Here is a 20,773-nt window from a genome sequence, read left to right on the forward strand (position 1 = left end):
AAACACAGTAAGATCCCACCCACAGCAGCTCAATCCCTAGTTTGGAAATGCTGGGCTGGAGGGTATGATTCCTTCAAGTGATGCCTCACAGATTTAACCTCCAAACAAACCATCAGAAACACCTCGGTGGCCCAGGGTGACAGAGGTGTTCAGCACGGATCGAGCAGCATCCTCCCTCAGATCTCCCTCCCACCCTCACATGAGGCGACAGCTGCTGTCCTCTCTCACACAGGCACCGAAACAAATACACCACTCCAATCTGTTGACAGTGACTACAGGGGGGTCTTGATCAGTTCGGGAAGTGGGCCGAGGAGTGGCAAATGGATTTCAATACAGATAATTGTGAGGTGATGCATTTTGGAAAGTCAAACCAGCGTAGGACTTGTACTGTGAATGGTAGGGCTCTAGGGAGTGTAATGGAACAGAGTACAAGTGCGTAGTTCGAAGAAAGTGGCATCACAGGTAGACAGGGTAGTGAAGAAGGCCTTTAACATGCTGGCCTTCATCAGTCAGGGCACTGAGTACAGGATAAAAAACACGATGATGCTGGAGGAGCTCAGCAGGCCAGGCAGCACCCGTGGAGAAAAGCAGGCGGTCAACCTTTCGGGTCGGGACCCTTCTTCAGGACTGAAGATAGGAAAAGGGGAAGCCCAATATAGAGGAGGGAAAAGCAGAGCAGTGATAGGTGGACAAAAGAGGGGAGGCGGGATGGGCACAGGGTGGTGATAGGTAGATGCAGGTGAGAGATGGTGATAGGCAGGTGGGGGGGAGGGGGGGGAGAGCAGATCCACTGGGGGATGGGTCACAGGTAAGGAGGGAAAATGGAGAGTAGAAAAGAGAGAGAGGCTGGTTTGGGGGGGGGGGCTGTTGGGGTTTACTTATATTGGGAGAATTCATGCCATTAGGCTGCAAGGTTCCAAGACGGACAATGAGGGGCTGTTCCTCCAGTTGGCACTTGGACTTCTCCTGACAGTGGAGGAGGCCGAGGACTGATGTATCAGTGATAGTGTGGGAGGGGGAGTTGAAGTGATCGGCAACGGGGAGATGCAGATCGCGGTCACGGACAGAGCGCAGGTGTTCTGCGAAATGGTCACCTACTCTGCGTTTGGTCGAGCAGCGACCTTATAGAGGTTTATAAAACCATGAGGGGCAGAGATAAGGTGGATGGTAGCTGTGTGTTCCCCAGGGTAGAGGAGTCCAAAACTATGCAGCGTAGGTTTAGGGTGAGAGGGGAAAGATTTAAAAGGGATCTGAGGGGCAACTTTTTCACACAGAGGGCGGTGAGTGTATGGAACGAGCTGCCAGAGGAAGTGGGTGAGGCAGGTACAACAGCATCATTGAGGAAGCACTTGGATAGGTACATGGAGGGACGGGGCTTAGAGGGATATGGACCGAACGCAGGAAATTGGGACTAGCTGGGTGGGCACCGTGGTTGGCATGGACTGGTTGGGCCGAAGGGCCTGTATCCGTGCTGTATTGCTCCATGATTCATCTTGTAGTGAGGGCAGGTGCAGGGGAGAGGGGCAGGAGGGTGGGAGGGCAGAAACCCCTCTGAGGGCAACGCTGGTCAGCTGATGCCTCAACTGAATTCAGAACCAAATCCTGAAGAAATATAGTCCTCAGAATAACCCAACGGGGTGCTGCGTGCTTTCTCAGCGTGTTATTTAGAAAAAGCCCAGACTGATTCATTGGGTATTTCTGGTTGGAAATCCCCAGCAGCCACGGAGTGAGACTGGCCCCCAGCCCTCTGTCCAGCACTGGGGAGCTTCAGAGGGAGCGGTCTCCCCCTTCCCCATCTTCCTCCCTCCCTCCACACCTCCACCCTCTCCCCCTGCCCTCCCCCCCCAACTGCCCTCTCCCCAACTCCCCAAACCCACCCCCCCCGAGCCCAGTGCCGTCCCAGCCGGGCACCTTGCCGTGTCCTGGGTTCGGTGGAGCGGAGATCGGGGCTCGGACACGGGGAGGTGGTGTCTGGGCCCTGGGATCGGACTGTGCTCCCCCGGCCATGGGCTAAGGCCGTCCGGCGATGAACCTCTGCCCCAGATGTGGTCAGAGGCCGCGAGGGTGGGGTGTCCATAATCCGGGGGACGAAACCCCACCTCCCCCCCAAACCCCTGCTCCGTGGGGTGGGGACGGGGTGTCCGTAACCCGGGGGACGGCCGGGATGGGTCAGGGTTCTATCCGTAACCTGGCGGACGGGCCGGGGGTGTGTCCGTAACCTGGGGGGCGGCGGGGACGGGCCGGGAGTGTGTCCGTAACCCGGGGGACGGGACGGGCGCCCGGCGGGGGACTCTCCCCATTGTTCGCCGCTGGGCCAGCCCCCCGGTGCCGATTGGCCGCGCTCGCTCCGCCCGCCTCCAATCCCCGGCGCCCGGGCGCTGCCGCTTATGAGCCGGGCGGGCGCGGCCGGCGCTCAGTGCGGTGCGGGAGCTGCCGAGGCAACGTGCGGCTGCTCGCCCAGAGCCCCTGTGTCCTGCCCGGTGTCCAGTGTCCGGAGACCGTCCGCCACCAACATGGGAAGCACGCTCGCCAAGCCCAAACCTCAGGAGCCCGGCAAGTCCAGCGGACAGGTATGTGTCCCGCTAACCGCCCGCAAACCCACCGCACCGGCGGAGAACGGGACCGCGACCCGCCCGCAACCCCAGGTCCAGTCCCGAGGAATATCGGCTCGGTCCGCCGGGATTTGGGGGCGCGCAATCCATTGCGAGTTAAACCCTGCGATTGCGGGCGGTTTGCGGGGTTTCGGTGATCCCACCGCCTGAAGATGCGCCGTGAGCGGGGTTTGCAGAGTCTGGGGCCAGGCGGCCGGTGCCTTCTCCCTCCTGTTGTCCGAGAACCGATCCCCCCGCCCCCCCCCCCCCCCCCGGCTGCGGGTCTCCGGAGCCGCTTTGTGCGGCTGGTGGGTTTTTGTTTGCGGAGTCGGGAGCGGGCGCCCGAACAATGCGCCCCCGCTGATTTTACCCAGTGCCGGCTGGAGGTGCGCGACGGTAACCCGCCCGGTGACCCATTCCGCAGCCCCGGCACCCACCCCCATCACCTCGCCCGCCCCCCGCAGCGGGACCCGCTGTTGCCCCGATTTTTACTTTGTTCTGCGGGAGATCCGCTCGCCCGAAGCGCAAGAGCGCCGCCTGGCAGCGGAGCGCGGGGCTGCCGGGCACCGGGTCCACCTGCCCGGTGCCCGGGGGGGGGGGGGTGGGTGGGTCGCACCCACCGGTTCCAATCGGCGGCGACTTTCCCGCAAACGCCGGTGCGGAGTTGGCCCTCGCCCTGGGTTCCAGTGGCCGGGCTGCCCCAGCACCCTGTCGCCGCGCCGGGTGGGTGTGGGGGGGGGAGCCCACGGGTGGGTGTGTGGTGGTGGTGGGGAGGGGGGGTGGGTGGGTGTCTGGTGGTGGTGGTGGGGGGGGTGGGTGGGTGGGTGTCTGGTGGTGGTGGGGAGGGGGGGTGGGTGGGTGTCTGGTGGTGGTGGTGGGGGGGGTGGGTGGGTGTGTGGTGGTGGGGAGGGGGGGTGGGTGGGTGTGTGGTGGTGGGGAGGGGGGGTGGGTGGGTGTGTGGTGGTGGGGAGGGGGGGTGGGTGTGTGGTGGTGGGGAGGGGGGGTGGGTGGGTGTGTGGTGGTGGTGGGGGTGGGGAGGGGGGGTGGGTGGGTGTGTGGTGGTAGGGGGGGTGGGTGGGTGTGTGGTGGTGGTGGGGGTGGGGAGGGGGGGTGGGTGGGTGTCGTGGTGGTGGGGGTGGGGAGGGGGGGTGGGTGGGTGTCTGGTGGTGGTGGGGGTGGGGAGGGGGGGTGGGTGGGTGTCTGGTGGTGGTGGGGGTGGGGAGGGGGGGTGGGTGGGTGTCTGGTGGTGGTGGGGGTGGGGAGGGGGGTGGGTGGGTGTCTGGTGGGGGTGGGGGGGGGGGTGGGTGAGTGGGTGTCTGGTGGTGGTGGGGGTGGGGAGGGGGGGTGGGTGGGTGTCGTGGTGGTGGGGGTGGGGAGGGGGGGTGGGTGGGTGTCGTGGTGGTGGGGGTGGGGAGGGGGGGTGGGTGGGTGTCTGGTGGTGGTGGGGGTGGGGAGGGGGGGTGGGTGGGTGTCTGGTGGTGGTGGGGGTGGGGAGGGGGGGTGGGTGGGTGTCTGGTGGTGGGGAGGGGGGGTGGGTGGGTGTCTGGTGGTGGTGGGGGTGGGGAGGGGGGGTGGGTGGGTGTCTGGTGGTGGTGGGGGTGGGGAGGGGGGGTGGGTGGGTGTCTGGTGGTGGTGGGGGTGGGGAGGGGGGGTGGGTGGGTGTCTGGTGGTGGTGGGGGTGGGGAGGGGGGGTGGGTGAGTGGGTGTCTGGTGGTGGTGGGGGTGGGGAGGGGGGTGGGTGGGTGTCGTGGTGGGGGTGGGGAGGGGGGAGGGGGGGTGGGTGGGTGTCGTGGTGGGGGTGGGGAGGGGGGGTGGGTGGGTGTCGTGGTGGGGGTGGGGAGGGAGGGGGGGTGGGTGGGTGTCGTGGTGGGGGTGGGGAGGGGGGGTGGGTGGGTGTCTGGTGGGTCCTCCGCTAATCTGCTGCCACCTCCCGCCGCAGGAGAACGGCCACGTTAAGGCGAACGGGGATGTTTCTCCGAGCCAGGCGGACGGGGAGACGGTCTCGGCTGCTCCGGGGGACGGCGGCGCCTGTGCCCAGGGCGTGAAGGAAGCGGCCGAGGGCTCGGGAGATGTCATCGAGGTGGCCCCAGCCGCTGAAGGCGAGGCGGCCAGGTCGGAGCACATGGACACCCCCAAGAAGAAGAAGAAAAAGACGCTGTCTTTCAAGTCGCTCAAGCTGGGTAAAATGACCTTCAAGAAAACCAAGAAAGCCAGTCCGACCGAAGAAAAGACTGAGGCCAGGGCGGCCGACGATGCCAACACGGCCGGCAGTGAGGCGCAGGAGACGGGCGCCGGGGAGCCTCGGGATGAGGGACAGGCAGAAACCGGTGCTTCTGAGCGGCAGGAATCCAAAGCGAGCACCGAGGAGCCTCCGAGCACGGAGGCTGCCCCAGCGAAGGAGGAGCGGCAACAGACGTCGGGGACAGAAGTCGAGCAGGAGGCAACGGAGGAGCCGACCAGAGCGGCGGAGAGCGAGGGAGCCGGTTCCGCGGCCGAGCAGAAGGAAGAGTGAAGCGGAGTTGTTTACAAACTTTGATCTGCCACGATACCATTGCCCCTTAAAGCAGTCGACCCCAACCGTGGGTTTGCTCAGCACACCCACACCTCCTGATGCTAGATCTGCTCATCCAACTAGTCTTCAAATTGTCTCAGTATTAAGTTGTTTTTGCCTTTTTCACCACTGAATTTTTAAACATGTATTTACCTGGGAACAGCTTGGGTGCAATAAATATTCCTTTCCCCAGTCCTGGAATTTAACAATCAAGTTTATTGAAGAAATGAGGATGTGAACTGACCAGTGGCTCTGTTCCTTCGGTTGTCTACACGTGGCATTGTCCTGTGCTCTGAGTTCTGGCATTTAACTGGACATGGGTCTGACTGACACTTGTGCCCCTTCCTGTCCGTTCATTAGCATTTGCATTCCTCTCTCGTTTCCTGATTTGAGACATTTTTGTGCTTTTTAGGCAAACGGCAGTTTTTTGATTGAAGCTTCTAGTTTCTTTTGTAGTTTTAAGTCTGACTACAACACTATAAAATTAAGCATGTGTTCCCATTGATTTTTTTTATTTCGAGGGGGAGTGCAAACCTTTAAATGTGATGGTTTTTGCTGTTTTGTCCTGTAAATAAAACTTTGGCCAAATTGATTTGCAATTTTTTTATTGCTAACTTTTAAGGTGGTTTGACTATTGTAACATTTTAAAAGGGAAAATAAATTTTACCTGTGGACTGTTCTCAAGTGTAACTCCACCTTCCCCGGGCTGAGTGGTACCGTAAACGTTAACCTCGGTTTACACTTGTAGGAATTTTGCAAGAAACAAATGAACATCACTTAGTCAATTTTTACTGATTTTGTTAAATAGATTTCCACTGTTTCATTGTCACTTTCAACAGTGTAGTAATTGTACAGGTTTAGTCTTATTACCAATAAACTAAATGGAAAATATTGATGGAAATGATTGGATTCTCTTCTCTGCAGCTTGTGGTTAATGAGCCACTGGAGGCACAAACCAACGGACCTCTGCACGTGGTTAGTGCAGAAACAATGCTGGCAGTTTGACGGGGTTCTCCTCCTACTGGAATGCGCTTGAAGGAATTAAGAACTTCTCCAAACAGATGACCCTGGAGACGTGCAGTTTCTTATTTTTCCTTGTTTTGCTACTTTTCCTGAGTCAGTTCCTTGTGGCCAAATTGGAGGATAAATTCTAAATCGAACCGTCTAAGATTAGCTTGGGAGAGTGGGGGTAACTTGGAGCTCTGTCAAATAAGGGTTGCTGTTTTATTGGTGAACTGCTGGGTTGTAACTATTGGAAGAGGAAATGTTCTGCCATTGCCAATCAGACAACGGCTTTCTGGTGATGTAATTCCCAGATCAAGGATTGAACCAGAGGCTGATCATTTATGTTTGGTGAAGCAGTACGTGTACCTTCTCATCCAGTGTGTACCCTTGCCGATGCTGAAAGTGGCCGGGGACAGTGGAGATGATTCTTCCCTCATCAGCTTGGTGACATCACGGTTGTTAGAGATGGAGACCAATTCTGATTATGTAACTAACCTCCAATCACTCTGTACTTCTGGAGACAGCACCTTTGATTGGGAGTTTGTCCAGAAAAGTGAATGATTTGAAGCAAAAGATTATGCATGCCCCATCTGAAGAAATTTAAACATTTTCTGTTGCTACTTGAGTCAAGTAGTGATGGTGAAGGGTAACAAACACCCATTCAGGAACAATGTTTATCAATGTGGACCTGAAGTGTGTGGATGGGTGCGGTGAGGACCATGGTAGATCCAAGCGTTGAGGCATCTTCATAGGCTACTTTCCCCATGTGTCTCAGACCATGCTGAATTACCATTGGACTGGGCAGTTACTACCGACAACTTAGAAGTGTTAATGGATGTTGGTGTATCAGTAAAACATACTCCTTATCCACTGAACACTTGGATTTCGGTGGTAACATTCTGTAAGTGTCGGCTATAATTTGATGGTCGGTTTTAATTCAAGTGGCCATGGTGTGGGATATAGAAATCGACAGGTGGGGGTAACTCAGCAGGGTCGGAGCAGTGCGAGTAGTGCTAACTGAACCCCATTCATGGTGCTGGACTCAACCTGGGCCCCTTCAGTACTGAGTTCTGACCGCATTTTTTCTCCACTGGTGCTGACAGAATTGTTTCTAATTCCTGGAATAACTCCAAACTGACAAAACCAATGTCGGTGGCTGTGCCTTTGATGAAAAACATCTCCCCCACAGGATCTGCAGACCACCTTTGAACAGGAAGGTTTAGCTCCCCAGAGCTGGTTGGGCCTTGCAGTGGGATCCATGCCGCATCGGAGGTCCGGCCTCCCTGGTGGACTGGTGTCCTCGCCCTGAGCTGACACTTGGAGACTCCAGCAATGGACCTGGAAGCCTGGCGTGGACTTCAATAACAAGACTTGCATTGCTCGCCGCCTTTCACTAGCAGTGTTCCTCCAGTGCGACAATAACAGGGGCTGACTTGTGCACAGAAAGCAGCACGATGTTGGTTGAGGGAGGAGGACTGACCAGGTACTCAGGTCCGCTTCAAAATACTGCAACATATCCACGTGAAGTGGAGGCAGGACCTCGGTGTCACAGTGCGGCGCTCCCTCGGCACCGCCCCTCCCACAAATGTAATCTGATCCAAACCTTCTCCAAACCTCCCCCGCCCCGCCCCGCCCCGCCCCGCCCCGCCAGCTATTGAACCATGAAGGGCACTACAATTGTCCCAGACCCCCAGACCGGCCGCGCACTTATCCCGTCACACCGGTCGGTGTGCACCAAGTGTGAACCACGCTCACCGGTGACACGGGGAGCTGCTTCACCCAGCGATTGGATCCACAGTCAGACAGAGAGGATAAGGCAACCTGCACGTAAAAATGTTCCCAGAATTAAAATCTTCTGCCATGAACAAACTTTTCTCTCCGTAGACAGTGCCGGACATGCTGAGTGTTTGCACCTTTAGACGCAAAGCCTTGGAAACATTTGGCACTTACAAGGTGTTTCCACTGATCCATTATCTCAGGAAGTCTGGACTTCAGTGTAGCCCGAGGGCAGGGTGCAGCGCGACAAGTCTTTTCATTGCGGTGTTAATGGATACACAGTGCAGATTTGGAAGGAAGCAGGAGGGTCCCTTCGTGCTGAACTTACAGAATCTGTCAACACAAACACGTTGGCCGTTCACTGTCCAAAGACCCGCTGCGTTTCCTGCAGAACAGTAACTGAGGGGCTTTGGTTCCAGAGGACGGATCGATTGTAAACAGAATGTTAACACGTTGATGACAGAACAATGATATCTACAAACTACAACATGGGCTTGCCCACTTCATACCAGCATGGAAAGCTCCACATCAATGCTTCCGTGACCACCAGACCTGCAGAGCGATGCAAAACTTGGGAACGGAATGTTTGATAGCGGTCTGGCAGCTCCCTCAAGTGTTCAGAGGCAGAACTGCAGCCATTCAATTTTACATTCAGGACGGAAACACAACAGCTCAAACATTCATTGCAAACACTTCAACCAACGCAACCTTCACTGTATAAAGTCATTAAATTTTCAAAATTGTCGCAAAGTGCTTCACACAAGTGTTGTCAAACAAAATTAATTTTGCACTGAGCTTCACAAATGATAAGCTTGGACAACGAGGGACTGAGGACCATCCTACAAGAGGACAGACAAGTAGTGAGGAGGGAGGTTTAGGAGGAATTCCAGAGTCCGGGGCCTTGCCAACTGAGGGCACGATTGTTAAAGATGATCTGATTAAATGTGAGATGTTTAAGAGCCCAGAATATGCGGCGGGGCGAAGCAGATATCTCACAGTTGGAGGGAGGAAGGATCAGGCCATGGAGAAATGTTGAGCTGTGCTGAACTGGGTGCTGGCTTAGCTCAGCGAGCACGGGTGGTGGGTGAACAGGACTTGGCGCGCATCAGGGGTGGGCAGCCTTGGAGAGTGAAGGAAGGAGACTGAGGGACAGTCACCTCTAAAGGTAACGGCATAGGTGATGGCTTCAGCAGCAGATGAGCCCAGGTGGGGGAGAGGGAGTCTTCTTGATGGCACTGGGATCCCAAACTCAACCAATGCCGAGGTAGCCCAAAGCAGCAAACAGTCTGGTTCAGCTTCAAATGGTTGCCAGGAACAGGGATGGAATTGCGCCAACTATGGAATGATTTGTGATGGATTATCCTATGTCATTTAAATACGACAAAGACATTTAAGAGGCTCTTAGATTGGCACAGGAATGTGCAGAGAATGGGGGGAGATGGACATTGTGTAGGCAGAGGGATTAGTTTAGTTAGACATTTAATTACTAGTTTAATTATTTCAGCGCAGTATCATGGGCCGAAGGGCCTGTTCCTGTGCGGTACTGCTGTATAGATTTCATATAGTTATACAGCACAGAAACAGGCCCTTCGGCCCAACTGGTCTATGTTGACCAAGATGCCCCATCCAAGCTAGTCCCAGAGCTGTATGTTTGATAACGGTTTCAAATTACCCAACAATTAATGAGATCCAGCGCTGGGCATCAGGTAAACCACTGAGGTACACCTGGGTGTCCTCTGTGTACGTGTTGAACCTGACGATACGTTCTTGGCTGAAGCTGCCGAGGGATAATGTGTAGATGGGATTTAGAGGGATTGATCCTTGGGACACTAGAGCTAACTGTCTGGGTTTGGGAAGACAAGCCATTAGCTATGACTGGATAAGTGCAAAGGATCCGGGTAAATCTGGCCCCATCTGTGGCTGGTTTGTGTAACTGTTCGTCTCTGTAACAAAGTTGATTCACTATGTATGAATCCCTTAACATACTTGTGCTTTAAGACTCAATAAGTCAAGGATTCCTTTTTAAAAGAAAACCAATTTCATTTTTATATCAATATTCATCCTATCCAAACCTTTGAACATTTGAAACCATTATCTTTGGTCCCATCACAACACTATCCCAGCTGCGACAGTGGCCAGGTTGTGGTACTGTGACCGGCTGTGAGGAAGGGAGGAGTCAGGCAGGTCAACAGTGGTAGGTAGGTAGGGGAACAGACAGGAGATTCTGATAGAATTATACTACGGATCCCTCAATAGCCACTGGGACATTCAGGAACAGATATGCAGGCAGATTAGGGCAAGGTTTAAAAATACCTGGGTTGTTGTGGGTGACTTCAACTTCCCCAATATAGCCTAGGACCTCCTTAGTGTAAGAGGGTTAGACCAGGCAGAATTTGTTAGGTGCATCCAAGAGTTTCTTAAAACACTACATGGATAGTCCAACGAGAGGAGGGGCCACTCTGGACCTTGTATTGGGAAATGAGCCTGGCCAGGTGACTGGCTTTTCATTGGTATTGGTATTGGTTTATTATTGTCACTTGTACTGAGGTACAGTGAAAAACCAATCATACAGGTCAATTCATTACACAGTGCAGTTACATTGAGTCAGTACAGAGTGCATTGATATAGTATGGGTAAAAACAATAACAGTACAGAGTAAAGTGTCACAGCTACAGAGAAAGTGCAGTGCAATAAGGTGCAAGGTCACAACAAGATAGATTGTGAGGTCAGAGTCCATCTCATCGTATAAGGGAACTGTTCAATAGTCTTATCACAGTGGGGTAGAAGCTGTCTTTAAGTCTGGTGGTACGTGCCCTCAGGCTCCTGCATCTTCTATGCAATGGAAGAGGAGAGAAGAGAGAATGTCCCAGGTGGGTGGGGTCTTTGATGGGAGAACATTTAAGGAACAGTGACCACAACTCCTTCAGTTTTAAGATAGCTATAGATAAGGATAAGTATGGTCCTTGCGGGATTATTAAATTGGGGGAGGGCAAATTATGAGATATTAGGCAGGAGCTCCAGAGAGTTAAATGGGAACAGCTGTTTTTGGGCAAGTCCACATTTGACATCTGGAGGATGTTTAAAGACCAACTGCACAGAGTACAGGACAGGGATGTTCCAGTAAGAAGGAAGGTCAAGGATGGTAGTGTAAGGGAACCTTGGGTGATGAGAGAGGTGGTAAATTTAGTCAAGAAGAAAAAGGAAGCATATGTAAGGTTTAGGAAGCTAAAATCGAACAGGGCCCTTGAGGATTATAAAGAAGCCAGAAAGGAACTCAATAAGGGAATTAGGAAAGCCAGGAGGGACCATGAAAAGTCCTTGGCAAGTAGCATTAAAGAGAATCCCAAGGCATTCTACACATACATCAAGAGCAAGAGGATAACTAGGGAGAGGGTAGGATCACTCAAGGATAAAGGAAGGAGCATGTGCTTGGAGGCGGAGGATGTGGGCGAAGTCTCAGTTGAGTACTTTGTGTCAGTATTTACCAAGGAAAGGGACGTGGAGGTCAGGGAGATCAGTGTGGAGTGTACTAATATGCAGGGCATTTGGAGATGAAGAGGTGATGTTGGGTCTCTCGAAGAACATTAAGGCGGATACGTCCCCAGGGCCTGATGGGATATACCCCAGGTTATTGAGAGAGGCAAGAGGTGAGATTTCTGAGGCCTTGACTAAGATCTTTGTGTCCTCTCTAGCCACAGGCAAGGTCCCCGAACACTGGTGAGTAGCTAATGTTGTTCCTTTGTTCAAGAATGGAAACAGGGATAATCCTGGAAACTATAGACCAGTGAGTCTCACATTAGTGGTAGGGAAGCTATTGGAGTGGATTCAATAAGCATTTGGAAAACCATGGGCTGATTAGGGGCAGTCAGCATGGCTTTGTGTAGGGCAGGTCATTTCTTAATAACTTGATTGAGCTTTTCAAGGAGGTGATGAAGGTAGAGCTGTGGATGTTGTCTACACGGATATTACTAGGCATCTGACAAGGTCCGTTATGGGAGGCTCATTCAGAAGATTAAGATACTTGGGATCCATGGAGACTTGGCTGCTTTGATTCAGAATAGGCTTGCCCATAGAAGACAGAGGGGAATGGTTGTTTGGGTTTTATTCTGGCTGGAGGTCCATTACTAGTGGTGTTCCACAGGGGTCCGTATTGGGACCTCTGCTGCTTGTGATATATATGAATGACTTAGAGGAAAACGTGGATGGGTGGGTTAGAAAGTTCGCAGATGATACAAAGATTGGTGGCATTGTGGACAGTGTAGAAATTTGCCAAAGGATACAGCAGGATATATCAATTGCAGAGAAATGGCAGATGGAGTTTAAGCTGGCCAAGTGTGAGATGTTGCACTTTGGGAGATCAAATTAAAGGGACAGGACACAGTTAATGGCAGGACGCTTAACTGCGTTGATGTACAGAGGGATCTTGCAGTTCAAGTCCATAGCTCCCTGAAAGTGGCTGCACAAGTTGATAGGGCGGTAAAGGCTGCAAAAAGCATGCTTAGTTGAAGCACTGAGTTCAAGAGTCAGGAAGTTATTTTGCAGTTTGATAAAACTCTGGTTAGGCCACTTCTGGAGTATTGCATTCAGTTCTAGTCACCTCATTACAGGAGGGACGTGAAGGCTTTGGAGAGGGTACAGAAGTTGTTCACCAGGTTGCTGCCTGGATTAGAGGGCATGTGCTATAAGGCTGGACAAACTTGGGTTGTTTTCTCTGGAGTGGTGGAGGCTGAGGGGAGACCTGATAGAAGTTTATAAAATTATAAGAGGTGTAGATAGAGTAGACAGCTGGTATATTTTTCCCAGGGTCGAATTATCTAATACTAGAAGGCACATATTTAAGGTGAGGGGGGTAAGTCGAAAGGAGATGTGTGGGGCAAGTTTCTTACACAGAGAGTGGTGGGTACCTGGAATGCACTGCCTGGGGTGGTGGTGGAGACAGATATGATAGAGGGGTTTAAAGATGCTGTTAAGACCATGGACCACGTGCAGACAGAAGCGATTAGCATCGTCAGCTTCACTAGTTCGGCACAACATCGTGGGCCGAAGGGCCTGTTCCTGTGCTGTACTGTTGTATGTCACAGATCATTTCATAGCAATCACCAGCTCCATCCCTGTCCCATTTGAACCTGGTTTCTCGGTTTAAGATCTCAGAACCATCACTCCCTATTTCCATAGATATTTGGATTCCATTCCAATACAAGTAAACAAAATAATTTTACAAAGCACAGGAAGGTTGGGTTTCAGCCCAAATAAAGTACTCTCAGAATGTAGGTATCTCTGTCAGATCCAAACCAATTGCCTGTGTCACATTGCCCCAAGGATGGTTCTGCAGCTTCACCATGAGTGGCACCCACAACATGGTGGGCCAAAGGGCCTGTGTTGTTCCATGGTTCCAACCTGCTTCAACTCATTGGAGAGGACAGGGATCACGCAACAGGTCAGACCAGGTAACAGTTGGTGTTCTCTCTTGAAGGCCGTTGCTGAACCAGTTGGGTTTTAGTTACGATTTGACAGCTTGGTGATTACCCTGCAGATACCAGTTGTTTTGCTGCCATAATGGGATTCAAAATTATATTTACTGGAATATTAATCAAACCCTAGTGTTCACTGCCGCAGAAGCAAACCACCACAATATTATATAATTTATATTTGAGCTTCACTGCTCTTTGGAGGTGAATATGGAGTCTGCAACCACAAGCAGTAGTTAAAGAAACTGATATAGTGCACTTGTGGAGCTGGACAAGGGCGATGAAAGGGGGAGATGCACCAGGTGGGAGCTTCATCTGAAACATGAACTGTCAGTGGGGGCTAGCTGTCTCTGCCCACACTGTAAGCTTTCTGTAGGATTTAAACTAAACCAATACTAATCAAAGACTCCATACCCTTCCCGAGTCTTTGTTTAATGTCTCTGTGCACAATCCAAACAATTAAGCTTCAACTATTACTAAAATAGGTAGCCTATCTTCATCTTTTAATGGTGTTTACGTGATTCCCTGCTGATAGCAGTTGTGGTACCTTGTAATGGTCATTTTTCCTCACACACACCATGGGTTGTAAGCTATTGCTGGCCTTGCCCTCTGGTGCCTCTGAAATGTCCTCCCTATTGAAACGTGGCTTCATCGCTGCCACAGCAGAAGGAGCTCCAGCCAGATTTCCTCTGTTTCCCACATATCTGCTCTTCCCTCTCCTCACTGGGACAGAACAATGGAGCTCCTGGGTCCTCACCAGCCTTCACAAACAATATTATCCTTTGCAATCTCCTCCAGCTCCACCACCACCACCAGACACATCTCCCCCTCTCCTCCCCTTTCTGCATCTCACAGGGACAGCTCACTGTGTACTCTCTGGTCCACCCCTTGCCCCTCCTACCACTCCCCATCCTACTGCATCTTCCCATGTCGGTCAGTGCCTAGGGAAAGAGGGACGGACTCAGTCACAGACACAGCTGAATCTAAATCTCAACGATCTCCCATCAGGTTTCCAGTACCATAATCATGGGGCAATGCACACTAGAAACTAGTTTGAAACAGGCATTCAGTACAAGAAGCAGGTTCTTAATTTCACAGCAACTTTACTGGTAACACAAGTTCTAGCAAACTCATTGAATCAGAGATTTAGGGAGTGTGCTAGAGGGACCAGTTACACAAAGCAAGATATCAGAGCTCAAACATGACCATAAAGGAATTGGAAGGAAGGAATACTTGCTTACCATCTCTCTGAGTGAGGTGGGAGAGAAAGATAATGAAGCTGAAGCAATTGGTCAACAGCAAGTCTGAACATTGCTGCACCCGGATAACAGATGGAGACTTCTGCTGCTTTAGACTGATTGAAAGAGTGACCACACTGTCTCAGTGACACTTTAAGCCCACAGGATCCAGGTCAGCCTGTAGAAATGCTGATGCTCTTCTCCCCAATACTTCCATGGATAATCACACAGCCTACAGACATCCCACTAAATTTCCCAAGTCTTCCTGCAGACGTTGGTCCTGCCCCAATGCCAACCACCTTCAGAAGCCTCACATCAGTTAAACTTAAATCAGCTCCCCTAACCCTCATGTGTACTTACTCAGCCTTTGGGAACTGCCGAGGTATTTGATGGTTCAGTATTCTACAATTACACGGTATTATAGCTGCCTCTCAAAATAGAAGGTTCATATTTCGAGAACAAGACAAGTCAGTTTGACTGAATATTTTAATTAAGTTTTGGTCAAAAAAGGTCATGAAATAAACTTAATTCACAAGCAGCAAGATAAAAAACACGCATCTGACCCATGTTTCAGTCGGGCAATAAGATACTATAAAGATTTTTAAAAATGGAAAACATTTCCTTAAGGAATCTAAGTATACAAGTCAACTGATTTTACCCAGTTTATAATATATAAAAAAAATTAATAGAATATCCATCTCACACATCTGATTACTACTTATAACATGGGAGGGTTACATGATTCTCAGTATTTTCACAGAAATACAAATGGTACATTATGGGTAGTAAAAATGGAAGCCAAGTCGTCATCAACAACTTTACAGGGTTGACTTAAGAGTGCTATGTGCTTAGCAAAAATCTGCCCAGGCAAAGGAGTCAAAAAAAATGCCATTTGTTTACACTGGAAAATACAGGAAAGGTTTAACAACTCCTTAGTCAACTTCACTTAACAATTTAACTTTTTTTTTGGATCACAGATTAAACAACTTCCAATGTCAAAACTGTGTTTACAAATAAATTACATGGTCCATTGTACGTTGTAAAAAAATAAGCATTTCTAGGGTCATCTAATAATGCTACGCTACAGTAACCATGCTGCAAGGGAAGTGAAGCCAATACGTTTCCATCTTGATTTATGCATTGCTTGGTTTTGTCTCTTCCACCTTAATTCTAGAGGGAAAAGCACATCAAAAGTTGGTGAACTGCACAAAACTCAGTTAAAATTGTGTCATTCATACTGCTGTGGCCCATGCTAACAATGAAGTTCGGTTCCAGACTATTGGGAAAGAAGATGTCCAGCCACGACGGCTCTCTTATCATCTATCTCCCCTGTGAATACAACCCCGGGCCACACAAGTGCAGAGGCGTTCTGTTGTTGCCTTCTCACTCCCTCCAATATTCCAGTGTTTCATCTTTGGCTTGGTTCCCTCCCACCTACCAATGACTCGCAAATACTTCAATGCCGGTGTCATTGCCTCCCCTTTTGTGATGGAGAACACAGAAATTGGTTCACAGCGCAGCTACTTGCATAAAAATAAACCAATTTAATCACATATACAACAGGAGAATAAACAATCACCACGTAAATCTGTTGAAGTAGCAATTCCAAACTACAGTCACTAATGCTTCTGATAGTTCACCGTTTATGATGTGCATTCTGTTTTAAGTTTACAATCCATTAATTTCTATACTGTAAATTGTTAGATTGTATTTAAACTTAACGTAACACTGGAATAAATCTACAATTATCTGTGTCCCACCAATCTAACTGGTCCAAGCTATTCATATCCATCTCTGCATGCATAACAAGTTCTGCACCTCTAACCTACACACAAGCCCCAGACACTGGTACTACTGCTACTACATACAGATCAAATGCTGGGCTGGAGGAATTGAATACAAGGGTGTGAACACATTCTAAGCAGAGGGAACAAAGACAGGCTATAGGAGACGACATCAACACGTGAGACAAAGGTTATAATGGACTAGATGGACAATGTGCAACAGCAGACGGACAAAGCATGCAACAGGGCATAGCAGATCCAAGCAGGAAAGTGAGTTGATGTACACATTAGAACATAACAATACGCATACAACCACTGAACATCTGCACGAGGCAAACACCAGGCCAGTCATCACTCAGGAACATGAAGGATTAAACCATCTGGGAGAGGAGGCACACAGGAGGTGACTTGCTTAAAGCTGAACAAAATCAATGCACAAGGCATACAGAAAGGAAGATAATAGAACAAGATAACAAGCCAGAAAAGGAACAAAGACGACAAGTTTGAGAACTTTTTATTTTTGCCCTGTAAGAGAGTCTGGAATAATTTATACACGAATAAACCACCATACCCTTTAGTTTCCAATTTCTCTGCCACACCATCTTTGGCTTTTTCTTCCTCTTTCCCATCTAGAAAATGAAAAACAAATGCAATTATTTATATCTGAAATACCAAACATTTTTGATCAGCCACAGAAACACAAGCCTCACCCAACTAATCTGGCCTGGAATTTATGCTACATATTCCAAGTAAAGATTCCTTATTTTGCCACTGCATTAATTAGTGATCAGCTGCAATTGTGACTGAGAGTTAAGGGGTGCTCACACTTGGGGAAATTCTCTCTCCACCTATGCTGAATAAACACTGTGGAAAGAAGTGCACCATTTCAATCACGAAAGGCTGGTCCATCACCAACCTGACTTTTTCTCTTCTCCTTCCTTTTCTTCTTCCACTTTGGCACGCTTTAGTTTCTTGTAATTTGCAGCGTTACGCCGGCCTCCTTCCCCTTCGTCTTCAGAATCAGAGAACTCTTCATCACATGCTATTCTCTTATCGGAAGCACGAACTGTTGAGAAAGAAAACCAGGGGAATGGAAATGTAAAGAATTGCTTAATTTTGCAAGTGCTATTCAGCTTGGTGTAGTTGACACTGCTAAGATTATTTAGACCATCTATAGATTCCACTGTTGTCACCCAAATCTCCAAATAAGATTCTTTGCCAACTGCTGAGTAACCAGCGTTGTCTGATATATCTTGTAATGTGCTGCTTTCCCAAAACCAGAAGCAGAGAGAAGCAAATAGTAAGGGACCTAAGGGACGTGGGTGGGAAACTGGATCAAGGTAAGCGGCAGATCAGTCATATTGTCATGTACACAAGTACATATATGCAAAGTGCAATGAAAAACTTGCTTGCAGCGGTATCACAGACACATAACGTTAGAGACAACACACACAAGAAAAATGTGATACTGAAAAAATGTGAACTTGCCATAACACTGAATGGTGAGTTGCCTGAAGGAGCAGTATGCCCCAAATCTTCCCTCCCCCACAATATTCCCTGGCAATAGGCAAATGCTATACCCCTTGGCTGTTAGGTTAGTGTTCAAATCCATTAAACACTTTAAACCATTTGGAAATATTTTCCTTTTACAGGATGGATATATTGCTACCCTGATTCCAGCTCCTTACTTTCAAGGGCGAGCAAGGAATCTCCAGCAGTCACCGTTTATATCTTGCAACTGCATTTTCTGGGTGCCCAATAGGTGCGGATGGTTGTACTTATTAGTTTTCAGAAAAGATTTGATATCTGTACATCACCACAATAAATTCTAAAGATGTTGGTCAGGCAGCAGAATATTTGACTGGTGCCCAGCTTCTGGAAATTGTTTCACTTATTCAGCATGGTTCTCCAATGGGGTGAACAGAACGGACCAGCTATTGAATCTCGGCCATGTTGTTTCAAATGCCAAAAACAGTGCCACTATAATTAGCTTTGTATCTCCAAATAATGGGGAAAAAAAAACTAGTATCCCCAGTTTTTATGCAGAGATTGGGAGAGTATGCAAATGTTGACTTTAAACTGAGGAATGGTTTAGACTGAGTTGCAATATCCCCTTCAGTACACCTGATGCATGGACAGAGGTCACCTCAGGCAGCTTAAGTTGCAGCCAAGGTCCACCTGCCATAAAGTTGGGTAGTGTCAGCTGAACGAATACTGAAATGTACTACCACTCCCAATTTAAAATGTGAAGTAATAAACAGCAGGGGAACTCACTAGAAATGCGTTTGTCTGCGTCTTCCTCCTCTTCATCTCCACTATCCTCTGGAACAGCATCCTCAGGGATAGACTGCATCTGAACGCCAGGTGCATGGGGCAGCATACGCAAGTTTTCAAACAAACGCTGCCTGCAGATTTACAAACAATAATTACCTTCCTATGAGGCAAAATGAAAACTGTTGTTTGGCTTAAAAAAAATGCAAATAATTTTACAACACAAGAGACGCACTACCCGAATGTTGACAGCCCTAAAATTGCATTGGCTTGCACACATACTGTCAACATTTGCTGTTTTAATTTTTATCTCCATTAATGGTCAATTATGAAACAGCTCAAAGACACCTCCAAACTACACAGAAAAATAGCTTGGTTCAGAGAAAAGTTGGCCAATGCAGATGTCAGGAATATTTAATCGTGCACACATAATGGCATTGCAGGGAAATCCAAGCAGGAGGAGAGAGTTCTCCCCCTGTTGAGTTCAGATAACAGGGATGTAACTTACGAAGCACAGCTCTAAATCAGCATCTCACTCCCTTGACCACAATGCCCACTATAAATGGTTTGTGCTCCTTGGACACTGCCCCACCCCAAAACCTTCAACTCACCCTGAACCTGTCCTTGCATTCTGCCAGCCTTTTGCCATAGCCTACAGCCACTTCTCCCCCATACCTTCATTTTTTGTTCAGCTCAGTCTGACAACTCCAGCGAGGTTCCACCCTTTTCCTCAATCTGATGCAACCCCAGCAGGGCACAACCAAAATTATTGTCCTTTTGAAATTCCATTACCCTTGAAGTGCCCCTATGGACGTACCCCAATCACCTTGAACTCCTCATCAACAGTTAGTATTAGCTTTTCTGCATCTTTTCCACATTTTTCGACAACAACACCCAGTGACCAAGATGACACTTAACTTGCTTTTATATTTTGCCTATTGTGTCTTCTGAACCACCGTAGCCACCAATCCCGCTACCATTAAGGAAACCATGAACATGCATTTCAAGGTCCCTCCACATTTCTCAATACCTTCCCATAAACTAATTTGGTACTTTCTTTTACAATCCAAGTCAGATTATAAAAGCAGGGAGATTATGCCAGAATCAACAAATTGGGTTGTCACAGATAGTCCAATGCTATCACCACGTTTGGAACAGAGGCATATTTTAACAGTTCATTTGTGATAATAATTTGCAATTTTATAAAGCACAGTCCATTTAGAGAGTGCTCTATGGCCGAGCAAACTAACACATATTAGATGACAGCACTATTCATAGAATCCACGAATGAAACTGCATACTTTATCTTCTCCAGATATTCGTTGGTGTTCTGATTTGTCATGTTGGAAGGACTGATGTGCAGCTTGAAGTCAGGTCCAAAGTATTCAAAATAATCATTGTACGGCAGTTCTGAAACACAAACCATAATGTGGTTATTTCTCTGCATGCCAAAGAAAGCAATCACCAGCACAGAATTTATAAACCTATACAATTTTTGTTCTTCAATTGGAATGTTCTCAAAATCATTACATACAGTGCTTGAGCAAATAAACTGTGTCACTGAATAAACTGGCCAGTCAATACTTTGTAGGCTTCTTCAGAAGTACATTCTCATTGACCAGCTGACAGGCACAAACCTCTCCTTCACAACACTTCATCTCCCTGCTTTTCTCTTTGGAGAGGAGGAGGATGAGAGGTGACTTGATGGAGGTGCACAAGATGATAAGAGGCATAGATCGAGTGGACAGTCAGAGACTTTTTCCCAGGGTGACAATGGCTAACACGAGGGGACATAATTTTAAGGTGATTGGAGGAAGGTATAAGGGGGATGTCAGGGGTAAGTTTTTTTTTAAAGACACAGAGTGGTGGGTGCGTGGAACGCACGCCTGCAGAGGTTGTGGGGGCAGATACATTAGGGACATTTAAGAGACTCTTAGACAAATGAATGATAGAGAAATGGAGGGCTATGTGGGAGGGAAGGGTTAGATCGATCTTAGAGCAGGATAAAATGTCAGCACAACATTGTGGGCCGAAGGGCCTGTTCTATAACACCATCTAGTCCAATTTCAAAACTTTTGCAATACAACAA

The 20,773-nt window shown here is 49.1% G+C and overlaps 2 protein-coding genes across 2 annotated transcripts in view; one reads left to right on the forward strand and one right to left on the reverse strand.

Annotated features, from left to right (window-relative positions):
• The first annotated feature begins 2,372 nt into the window (after positions 1-2,372).
• On the forward strand, positions 2,373-6,033 carry LOC127581674 (MARCKS-related protein 1-B-like). The gene is made up of 2 exons (XM_052036275.1): positions 2,373-2,570; positions 4,531-6,033. Exons 1-2 carry the CDS (start codon positions 2,388-2,390, stop codon positions 5,101-5,103), a joined length of 756 nt encoding a protein of 251 aa, XP_051892235.1. The 5' UTR covers positions 2,373-2,387; the 3' UTR covers positions 5,104-6,033.
• A 9,064-nt stretch (positions 6,034-15,097) lies between these two features.
• Positions 15,098-20,773, reverse strand: part of hdac1 (histone deacetylase 1) — a 28,398-nt gene continuing 22,722 nt past the window's right edge. The window contains exons 10-14 of the mRNA XM_052036441.1: positions 19,986-20,094; positions 18,688-18,818; positions 17,330-17,479; positions 16,985-17,042; positions 15,098-15,799 (exon numbers count right to left, since the gene is read on the reverse strand). Of these exons, the coding sequence (XP_051892401.1) occupies positions 15,763-15,799; positions 16,985-17,042; positions 17,330-17,479; positions 18,688-18,818; positions 19,986-20,094 (485 nt within the window). The 3' untranslated portion in view covers positions 15,098-15,762. The remainder of the gene's footprint in view (positions 15,800-16,984; positions 17,043-17,329; positions 17,480-18,687; positions 18,819-19,985; positions 20,095-20,773) is intronic.

This window comes from Pristis pectinata, chromosome 22 (genome assembly GCF_009764475.1).
Source record: "Pristis pectinata isolate sPriPec2 chromosome 22, sPriPec2.1.pri, whole genome shotgun sequence".
Classification (NCBI taxonomy): domain Eukaryota; kingdom Metazoa; phylum Chordata; class Chondrichthyes; order Rhinopristiformes; family Pristidae; genus Pristis; species Pristis pectinata.